Source organism: Sinohyriopsis cumingii, unplaced genomic scaffold, assembly GCF_028554795.1.
Source record: "Sinohyriopsis cumingii isolate HCF-2022 unplaced genomic scaffold, ASM2855479v2 utg000940l, whole genome shotgun sequence".
NCBI lineage: Eukaryota > Metazoa > Mollusca > Bivalvia > Unionida > Unionidae > Sinohyriopsis > Sinohyriopsis cumingii.
Window position 1 is genome coordinate 1,255,325 of NW_028315945.1, and position 12,036 is coordinate 1,267,360.

At 35.1% G+C, this 12,036-nt stretch overlaps 1 protein-coding gene across 1 annotated transcript; it reads right to left on the bottom strand.

Moving 5' to 3' along the window:
• Nucleotides 1-741: 741 nt before the first annotated feature.
• LOC149772981 (zinc finger protein 488-like) lies at nt 742-4,748 on the bottom strand. The gene is made up of 3 exons (XM_089946989.1): nt 4,614-4,748; nt 2,403-2,631; nt 742-1,983 (listed from the first exon to the last, which is right to left on the bottom strand). Exons 1-3 carry the CDS (start codon nt 4,746-4,748, stop codon nt 953-955), a joined length of 1,395 nt encoding a protein of 464 aa, XP_089803115.1. The 3' UTR covers nt 742-952.
• Nucleotides 4,749-12,036: the final 7,288 nt, after the last annotated feature.

Consider the following 12,036-nt stretch of genomic DNA (forward strand, 5'->3'; position numbering starts at 1 on the left):
TCCAAGATTGTAAATAAATAAGACTGACTTAATTAACAGATATTGCTTTATGGTACATTCGTTTAATACTAATATTTGCTTCATCTCACAGAAAACTGTTGAGTTATGATTTTATGTTGAGTTAACATTTCAAATTAGTTTTCGCTACGATCGTACAGTGAGTGCGTCGACTCTTCGTCAAAGTCTGCTGTCAGTGTTTTCTCTATGTGGACAGTTTCATCAGACTTTGTATTTAGAACCAATCCAAACTCCAGTGATCAAGAAATCTCTTTTTAAAACATGATACCCTTGAATTTATATCAATTACGGATATTTTAACATGAGCTGTATCTCATAACAAGATAAATGAACAAGAGCATATTTTTGCAAAAGAGAGGAACAATACTATCTTTATCTTTAGCGTCCAATCGGTTTATGGATTTTTTATTGGACAATGAACTTTATGATATAGCAACTGACAATTATTCAAACCTACGTCAAAGTCAGAGGAATTTTAAGAGCTTATCAATCACCACTGCCATTACATTGAAACAAAATAGGCATTGAACTTACACTGTTAAAAACAAACTCGATGACTGAATAACAAAAACAAACTCTATGACTGAATAACAAAAACAAATGTTTATGATTATATTTCACATTGTATGCAACTAATTTTCGAGCTAATGGGACTCCAAATAAAAGTCAATGGTTATTTGTGACCTTAACAAATAACACCATAAAATGTTATATCTTTCGTATGTAACAATCACTAAAGTTAAATTACATTTAACTCTCGATAAGATAGCATTCGATATCTTCCATTGCCCTTCTGTGTTACCCTTATACATATTTATCCTTTTCTACAAGAAGGCTGCTATAAAATAAACGTACTAGTATTACAAAACTTGCAAGCTTTATCGAATGCCAAGGAATAAAACAAACATCTCAGACGTTGATCAGCCGTCCATCATCAAGCATGTGCCGACATATGACGCGTCAGATGATGTCTTTCCTTGAACGTTTCCTCGCAAACTTTGCACTTTAATTTGTCATCTCGTTTCTTTTTCACGGGATCGAATTCTCGCTTATGATGAGATCTCATGTGGTATACGAGATCACTTGTCATTCGGAAAGATGCATTGCACTTGGCACACAAGTTTTGAGGCATATTTGACGCAATAAGTGCAGGTTGTGCCATTATGAGGCTGGAAGGATTATGTAACATTCTTTCTGTCATGGGGTAGCTGCTCTTCGTGGCTGGAAGCTGGTATATTTTTAATTCCTCAGCAAATAACTGTTTGTCAAAAACACCGTTTCCAACGCGTCCTACGTTTAAATTATTATTGGGTAAATATCCACGCTGTGTAACAAGGTACCCATACGGACTAGCGTCAGTAACCGGAACGTGTAGTCCCATATTGGCTGCAGAAAGCATTAGATTTGATGCAAACAACATCCCAATGTTATTAACACCGCCAATGTCCAAATTGTTTAAGGAAACCAAAGATTTAGAATGCATGAATTTGGTCTCTGGAGTGGTCAGGGTGCTTTGCAAGACTCTCAACTGTTCCATGTGTTGTTGATTAGAATAATTATCCGCGTTCTTATCATCACTCTCGCTAAACTGCCCATTCTTCTTCACTTTTCTGAATGCGCTCCATGCTTCTTTGATGTCAAAGTCGGCTGAAAATGATAGATCTAGTTGCTCAGAATGACTTCTGTCCTGACAACTTCTGTGTCCCTTTGACATCTTTTTCTTTGGCGAATTTTCCACAATTTCCTGATTGGATTTCCTTTTATCGGATGTCCAGTTCCAAAAGTCAACGATTTTTCTATCAGAAACACTGTTTCTGTATAACGCTTGAGAATCTGTGTGCTCCAGACACCTGGTCTCGTTCAGTAGGTCTCTCTTGCTACACCGAAATCTTACGTGTGCCAAGTATGGAAAGGGGAACCTGAATTTCTCCCCGCATAACTCGCAGTAGTAAACCCTATTTGAATCTGAAATATACAATATGACTATTGGTATGAGAACATTTTAAAATGTACACAGTGTATTCGTCAAATTTACTGGGTCATTTAAAGTACACCATGTATTTGTCCTATTTAAAAAGTCATTTAAACTAAAATATAGGTGTTAATCAGCTTTATATAATTTTCATGTGTATCATCGTGTCATTATTATTACCTTTTACATTTCACTAAAGATTTGCAATATGAATTCCGATTCGAAACTTTTTTTAAAATATAAAAACATTTAACAGTTCGGCAAATTGTCTTGGATTCATCTGTAAAACGTATGACACTAAAATGATCTGCAGGCGCCACTCTACCTATATCACAAGCGTTGGCATGGGCACTCTATATATTTGTTTTTCTCAAGAAAAAATTTGCATAACTTTGGCACCGAAAATAATTACCGGTTGCATAACTCCACTTTAACGCCGGGATTCCGAGAATTTGCGCAAAATCCTTGCTGTACCAGACAAAAAGTGTCTCCTTGGACCGGATGATTCGCAGGGTCCGGTAATAAACTTTCCCATCATCCTTCATGTAGGCTTCCATGTTTTGCTCTTCTTCCGTTCTGGACGGTTGGATATACGGCAACCATTCTATGGCCGACGTGTTCCGCTCATCTCGAAAGTCGATCTAAAACAAACAATAAAAAGTTGTACGTTTAGTCTATAAGCACTCCATTACGTTTTGTTCACCCGATAGAATGCCCATGAAGCTGAGATTGGAGATAACATCCTGTTTTCAGCTTGCATGGTAATGCTGGTACATTAGTATGTGGCATGGACATACGTTGAATTCAAGTTGAAATGTCTTGTCTGTGATGCCATTCATAGTGGTGTTACGGATATATATATATATATATATATATATATATATATATATATATATATATATATATATATATATATATATATATATATATCACATCTTATTTTATAACAGAGTTTTTATTTAAGTCATTTGGGTTAATGGCATTAATTTTTGTAATTCTTTAATTCAGTGGCTGGCCTGTAATATACAAAGAGTACATGCATGTGCTTTCACCATTGATAAAGCAAGGTTATTGCCAAGTTCATGTAGATAACTACTTCGGTCAAATAAAGCCATCAGTTAGTTGAATGGAGGTCAAGTCAACATGGCGCGCTCTGGGGAAAGTATTTGTCTATAGAGATGTCATGCACGTCATTTGTTGATTGGCTCAATAATAATAAGTCAGACCATGACTGTTAAGATATTTCACGATACAGAATAATTTAAATACATGGACTCTATTCTAGTGACTCAGAATTGTTGTTTCGATGCGTAAATAATGGTCATACAAGGAATTCAGTACTGATCTTTTCATTCTTCCGCTGTATTCCAGTTTTGTAAGAGTTATGAGAGTGATTGTGATTTATATATAATTTGCTTGTTGAAATTGCAGAGTGGAAAACCGTTTATTCTTAACAGACAGTACCTTACTGGATTATTGTGAATATATTCAAGGTTTGGATATTTAATAATTTCTTTGAATTACGTGAAATATTCTAGGACATTGTGACATCCTTTCAGTGGAAATTGCTTTGAAATAAAAGTTTTGGATAATAAAATACAGTTTATTATGTGGTCCAAGCACATAAAAACACTAGAACCTTCAATCAGAATACCTTTGGATTGTTTGTGAATTACCGTGCAATTGATAGTATTTTTATGAGTATTATAGGAATTCATACCATACTATAAGTCATTTGTAATTCTTTCACTTTGTTTTATTTTATAATTTTAGGAAATAAATTCATCGTTTGGAAATTTGAATGTTTGTTGGGTTTTGCCTTGTCTTGTTACATAGTTTAAGACCCGAAAAGGGATAAAAGCGGTAGCGGCATAAGCTGAATTCAATGAGAAATGTCAGATCTGGTGATGCCGTACGTGGCATCATTTATATGCAGACTGTAAAACGTAACTCTCATAGAATTAAAAAAACACTAGTTCAAAGATAAATAAATTGAAAAATAGATAAAAGTTAGTTCGAACACTTGCATTCTTTCCTTGAAATATTATAGACAGGAAATACTAGCACGGTATGAAAATAGTAGCACGGTATGAAAATAGTAGCACGGAATGAAAATGCTAGCACGGTATAAAAATAATAGCACGGTATGAAAATACTATCACGGTAGCACGGTATGAAAATACTAGCACGGTATGAAAATAGCACGGTATGATTTTCCTCTGTTTGAGGACCTGCAGATGGATCTCGTGGAATATAATTGTCTGTATGTATTATTAATTTGTTTCAGGGTTTTATTGTTTTATTTTGTTTTCTTTTATTTTGTTTGTTTGGTCTGGTTTGGTTTTTTGTTTCTTTTCTTTTCTTTTTTTTCTTTTTTTTTTTTCTTCTCGGAGGAAATCGGATTTTGTTTTCCTTTCACTGTTGACTAATATTCTTTTTAAACTAACTAAAATAATCCTCGATTAGAGATAAACCATACTCTCCTTCTTACTCTAATTAATACGTTTTCACAAATGGTTTCTTACGCTCCTTTGAGAAGTGAACATTAACCACGGTATTTGTAAAATAATATGATAAATCTTTTTACGATTGGACGTATTTTAATACATTGTCTCCACCATACCGTTATCTTGTGGGTGTCGTTGAGTGTGTCAGTGGTCAGATGTCCAATGAAGTTGGCGGGGTGGATGTTCCGAAATGCGGGGAATGGTCCAAATATCTTCCCGTAGTCAATGTCATATTCTGTTATAACACCCATATCCCTGATGTGTCTGGAAAGAAAATGAAAATAATAAAAGTTGTTGTGCTCATTAGTTGTCACCCCGTTTAATTTGCAACCTACACTGTGTTTCACCAGGGTGGGGGTTGACCAGATATCGGCCACTTCCCTTGATCTCAGAGACATTCAGCAGTTTCTTTTCTCTTTCGATAACTTCCACTTTATGCAGTAGCTAAAAACAATACTATCATCATCGTAGGACCCTCTTCATCATTGCTGTTGTTGTGAAATGTTTTACTTCCGACGTTTCTTTTCCCTTTTCGTCCTTACGAAAATAGAAAGGCTATAAATGGGTTGTATAACGAGGATTTTGGGTAACAACGCGTAGACGATCAATTAACAAATCGTAGGACCATATATAGCTCTCTACCAGCGACAAGTAATGTCGAGGTCGTACAAACCTATACGAGTGACTTGACATAAATGAAACGTAATATATTATTAAGGTCAATTAAACCAGCCAGAGATCTCGTTTAAACACTTATCAAAATTGTCTCGGCAGGCAACAAAACATCGAGTGACGAGTTTGCAACTGGATGTCTCCAATTAACGAGGTCCGAGGTAAATTACTCTTGGCCATCAGAGGCCTGGAGATATCATGAAAGACATTTGGACTCCAATAGAATTTCTCATGCACAAGTAATATGACCTTTGTAATGTGTGATACTCTCTCGATTACCCTCTAGGCAAATCACACTAGTTACCAGTTGTACTGCCCTATTAAGACACTCGGGCTATAATCATCTTTCAATCCGCCATTAAAGTTATTTACCTGTGAAAAAAACGGACGCTATCATACACGCACACATACATGCATGCATGAATGCGTACATACATACATGCATACATACATACATACATACATACATACACACATACATACATACATATGTACGTACGTACGTGTGCGTTTCTAAAAGACGCGAAAAGGGAACATCGGTGAGAATACACACCAACAGACCGGGGACGCTCCTCGAAACGGGGATGTCCCCGTTTTGTAATGTCGGCTTAAATGGAATGCCAAGACCTTATTTAATGATACAACCCTTAAAATAAGCGTATCTGAGCATATCCCCATTTTGTTGGTATTTTCTCGCATCATGCTATACACAGCAATACACACGTCCCGCTCAACTCAAAACCTCGTGTGTATCAGTCGGAAAACTGTTTCCTCGTTTACGCGGTAAAAATTCACAACGTTGTGCTGTCGGCTTTGCTTCCGAATTACTCACCGAAGAGGGCATCAAAAAGAGTAACAGGATATATGATATATTTTCTCTTTTAACACAGACAGCAATATCGATATACATGTTTATTAATCGGTAGTCCAGCGTTCAGTTCTTCTCTAATCAATCAATGATCACAAATACGCAACATTAAATTCACAACTGACTTTACTAAGCGAAAGGTACAACATTAATAATATTATATGCAAAAGGTCTCTTTAGTGAACGAGTTAAACAAACTATAATAATTTTCCTCTAATTAATGCATGACCACCAATATCACAACTTCACATTTACATCACAACTTCACAATTGCCTGCTTTCCTCACAACTGCATTTTCTCCTTATTACATTTCCATAACGTAGCGCCGGTACTTAACTACCATAAAAGACCCATCACACCTCAAACACCAAATACAAGGAACTATTTTTCCTACGCTACCTTAAGTCAGTCAAATCCTGATTTTAAGCCTAATTTCGTATGTACCTCTAAACCATATTTGCCATCATAGTAAGAATAAAAGGCGTCTCCAGATAACGGGACAGTCCCTTCTCGATCATTCAATTGTACTATTTACCAATCTTTATCATAAATAATGCACATGATGTTACACAATCAATCCACACAATTAGATTTTAGTAGGGACTATATGGCGACTGGGACATTTATGCAGCTCTGACCTGGGCTCACTAAAACTAAACCATGCCATCATACAAAATACATTTTTGGTGTGTTTCATATCGAAGAGATCTTATCACGCATTGGCTTATTTAATACAGGAGATTGCATTAAAGTGGTAAAATTTTGTGCACCAAAGTTAAAAATGTGTTATTTTGTGGGACATTTTAAAATTTAAACCGTAGTCTTGCCAATAAAATTATTTTGCCTAAAGATTGGCATGCAGATCTTTATTTCATTATTGAAAAAGGAACGCGTTCTCTGTATTTTCACACAACTCTGAAACTTCTTCAAACTCCTGGACGTACATTTTTACTTATATATGCAACAAGCATTATATAAAGATTCAACATGATAATTTTAATTTGGTTTGTTAATATGAGATGTGCATGAGGTGAGATCACTGCCGTATTTTGTTTGAATTGATTTCTATTTAGAATCAAAATACATACGTATTGAATGTCCCCTATCTGATTGTATAATTTCTAACACTGTCTATATGTGCGTGTCCCCTTTCATGTACCACCTGAAACCAGGCGGACCAGCCCTAAAAGTAACCCAGTGGCGTCACTCGGGTTGGTGTCACCCAGTGCGGTAGCTCATGGTGTCACCCCCATGGTCCTCCTTCCGTAACAGACCATACAGAATCCTTAGTAATGTAATTTTGGTGTCACCCCCTCTGATGGTGTCACCCGGTGCAGTCCGCACCCCCCGCATCCCCCTAGCGACGCCACTGCTGTGCCTGCTAGTCATGTATTTAACTATGATCGGTTATCCGCTTATGAAATCCGACTTGACCGAGCAGTGTGTGCTCTGTAAAATTTGCAATTTTTCATTTTGGTGTCACCCCTCTGAGATGGTGTCATCCGGTGCGGTCCGCACCCCCGGCACCCCTCTAGCGATGCCACTGAAGTAACCTCTTAATGCTGAACACCAAGTCAGGCAGCTGTTAGCAACAATTCTTTGGTATGACTCGGACGGGGTTCCAACCCGAGATCTTCCGATACCGAGGCGGACGCTCTAACCACTTACACTTACGCCACTGGAGAGGTCGACACATACATACATACATACATACATACATACATACATACATACATACATACATACATATATACATACATGCATACATACATACATACATACATACATACATACATACATACATGCATACATACAGTCATACATACATACATACAGTCATACATACATACATACATACATACATACATACATACATACATACATACATACATACATACGCTTAGGACTTGTCGCTTAATATAGTTTCTACATACAGTATTTAGGGGATAATGTATTTTATATGGTTTGCACGAATTATAATTTATGTTAAAGTGTGCGAACAGGAATGATGGCACATGGATCAGTTTAAAAAATTTAGGTTTGGCGCACCTTGATATTTACAACAAATAGTGTGTGTGTGTGTGTGTGTGTGTGTGTGTGTGTGTGTGTGTGTGGTATGTAAAGAGTTCTTTCCTGCAAAATAAGAAATGTTAAACAGTTAGCACAGAATGGATATTGTACATGGTGGATCGGGAGGAGTTCATAGCTCAGTCGGTAGCGCGTTGTACATTTAATCCAACTGTCCCAGGTTTGAACTCTGACCAGACCTGTCTAAGTGGACTGTCTCTTTATGCCCGATGGAAAGGCACATAGTTCCCATTTCCTCGGCATAGCATAGCCAGTGATTTGATAAAAGCGCCGTTTAAACCAAAACAAGACAAGACAACAAAAACTCTTATTATTTCATCCTCGTTAAAATTATGAAATACTTGTTAAAAACTGTAACACACAAAACAGTGTATGATATTTTTTAAACATATTGTTTAGTAAAGATGAATAAAATGTTATATGCAGTAAAAAGTATTTACTTAGTTTCGGACACGCATGGTTGCAGCAGATTGGAGAATTTTTAATTCGTGCTGGTAAACGGCACCCACCGCCTTACCTGCACGCACCAGTCCATATATATATATATATATATATATATATATATATATATATATATATATATATATATATATATATATATATATATATATATATTCATACTGTATTCATTAATTTTGGTTAGGGATGACAACAGAAAATTGTTGCCCTACATGTTTTGAGACAGCATAATGATGCATGACAAACGATATTGACAGATCGGTGAATTAAAAAAATAAAATGTAAGTCTAATTAAAGTTAATAATAGTGTTAGCTATAATTTATAGCATATTGCAAAATATAGCACAACGGGGATATTCAGTCCCTTATAAAAAATAAAACGTTAATTTTCTTCAAATGTTAGACTAGAAAAGTTGTTTTATAGAACGCTATCCCAAAAGCAGTATGAACCGATACCCAGATTTATCTCAACCTGTTCATCGTACCGTGATGATATTTCAAGCGAGAAAGTCATTGACATGTATTATAAAGAGTGTGGTTTATAAATAAAAATGTCGACCTTATGTTTTAATGGTTTTGCCCTTCTTTGCCTTTATATTTGCTATGTATGCATTTTCTGGAGTTCTTGCTACGTCTTTACTTTAATCATTATCTACAAGTCACGTGGTTGGAAAGGTTGGTTTTAGTGCGGAATTTGGCAAGATTTTAAATCTACAAAATTTCGATTCATAGTTTTTCCTTAGTACTATATAGCCATAATTGTGCTGATGTGCTGGTGGACATACATACATACATACATACATACATACATACATACATACATACATACATGCATGCCTGATATAGAAGCCATACAAATGAAACATGTACATACATTTAAAGATAAATTACTTCCTCTATGAAAATGGTTTCATACAGTATTAAAATATTAATGTTAAAGTTGAAGATTTTGTGAGGTGTAATAAAAACAGAGATGAAATCTGTGTGAGGTATGATAAAAATAGAGATGAAGATTGTGTGAGGTGTAATGAAAATAGCGATGAAAACTGTGTAAGGTGTAATAAAAATAGAGATAAAACTGTGTGAGGTGTGAGAAAAATAGAGATGAAGATTGTGTGAGGTGTAAGAAAAATAGAGATGAAAACTGTGAGGTGTGAGAAAAATAGAGATGAAGACTGTGAGATGTAATAAAAATAGAGATGAAGATTGTGTGAGGTGTAATAAAAATAGAGATGAAGATTGTGTCAGGTGTAATAAAAATAGAGATGAAGATTTGTGAGGTGTGAGAAAAATAGAAATGAAGATTGTGTGAGGTGTAACAAAAATAGAGATGAAGATTGTGTGAGGTGTAATAAAAATAGTTTTAGCAATCTTACCTTTAACTAGAAAACAAACACTTTAAAGAAAACCCTCTTCGGCTTGTATGTTCCGATATTGTTTTATCTCGTTTCTCACGTGGAATGCGAAAATGTATATAAAGCTTTATTTATTTTTCGCATCATGTAAATTAAGATGTATTTTGAGCATCTGTCTTCTTTATCATCTCTTTGTTATATCGTCACAGTGTGGTTTCCTCATTTCATAGGCGTCCTTTTGCTACAAGCCACGTATCCAGTGAATTAACCACCACATCTGACACTGTACAAAAACCTTGTGTCCTCTGGCACCCAGTTTTATTTTCTCAAGCACTGAGTGTTGTTTCTGGTTAAATTTCAGAATTGATTTTCCACGGTGGCGGGCGATCAGTTTTATACCTCATTATCTTATTCAATTGCATTGGAGGGTTGTGGTCAGGATAATCTAGTCGCGTGCTGATTGGGTGCTGTTATCTACGGAGCCATGTTTTGTCTTATTCTGACTTGTATTGGGTGTTATTATCACAATCTTTGCTATATATATATATACACACATATATATACACACATATATATACATATATATATATATATATATATATATATATATATATATATATATATATATATATATATATATATATATATATATATATATATATATATATATAGATATTTCACCTTTAAACAAATCATACTTATGAACTGCGAATCGAATGTTTCATAAAACTATTCAACTGCTGACAATATTTTTGTTGGTTTCGAAATCTTTTGGGAAGGTAATAAACTGTTTGATATTGTTTCTCTGCTGATACCGATGATAAAGTAGAAGAAAATACATAGAGAATTATCCTACAAAAGGGATATTGACAAATCGAGAGTTATCCTAAGAAAGGGGTATAGACAGATCAATGGGAATTATCCAGGTAAAGGGATATTGACAGACCGCGGAGGTGGAGGTTGGGGGCTTTAAGCCATCCAGAAATAATGAAGATACTTTGGATTCTTACAGTCATTTTTGTCCTTATTTTCGTGAAAAAAATATTTGCTTTATTTAACTTCAATATTAGTCCACGAACGCTATTACTTTGTGAAACAGTCTTGTTTCTTTCTTGTGACAAAATACCGGTCCTCTGGGTCATGCCTGGTGCAGGTTTTGGCACAATTGCCCTGTCATGCATATATAATATATCAGGGAATCATTCATCAAAATCTAGAAGGCAACAAATGCACGCCAACCAGATATGAATCATACGCACCTGTCGAGTCAAACACGAATGCTGCGACATGTAACATTAAAAGAATTGTCCAAGTACCGTCGTGTGTGTGTGTGTGTGTGTGTGTGTGTGTGTGTGTGTGTGTGTGTGTGTAATGGATCTTATATGAGCTCTCATTTCAAATGAAAATTATTACACGAGTGGAATAATTTCTATCTTTTGCAAAGCCTTGCTGAGGAATGGATTGAAATTATTTCACGAGTCTCATAAATTTCATTTTGAAGTTAGCACAAATGTATCATTTTATTTATCACGTAACAAAAAGTAGATTTTTCTTTTTCACCAAACCACAGTTTATTGTAATTAAATGACATTTGGAATATATTCTGATGCTTCTTTCGTTACACCTTTACTTTGTACGACGTTGCGACGTCATTAGTAACGCTGTTAGGTGTTATTACACGTGTTATTATATACAAATTATTACATGGATAGATTAATGTAAATAACCCAGTAGTTGTGTGATAAAGTAATATATTGCCAATTCCTCGTACAAATTTCTTGTAACCTAGCCTGAAATCTTTCCAGTATACTGCTATAATTCCTTTGTCAGAATGAGTTTTTAAAACCTAGTCACTGAGAAAAAATACTGAATTATCTAAATAAGAAATGAAATGTCATAGTACTGGACAAGGCTGTGACGTTTTCATTTAGAAGAAGATGAATATTTGTTCTTTAAATTCTATGAATGCTTTAAATTCTAACAATGTTTAAAATCTGAGAATGTTTTGAATTTTAGGAATGTTTGAAATTCTATGAATGTTTCAAATTCTGGAATGATATAAATTCTAGGAATGATATAAATTCTAGGAATGTTTA

Excerpts from the sequence above, each read along its gene's own strand:
- LOC149772981 (XM_089946989.1), bottom strand. The coding sequence starts at position 4,748 with ATGGGTGTTATAACAGAATATGACATTGACTACGGGAAGATATTTGGA. Across the intron at positions 2,632-4,613 it reads ACGACACCCACAAGATAACG|ATCGACTTTCGAGATGAGCG; the intron begins GTATGGTGGAGA and ends TGTTTGTTTTAG. Across the intron at positions 1,984-2,402 it reads AAAGTGGAGTTATGCAACCG|ATTCAAATAGGGTTTACTAC; the intron begins GTAATTATTTTC and ends TGTATATTTCAG.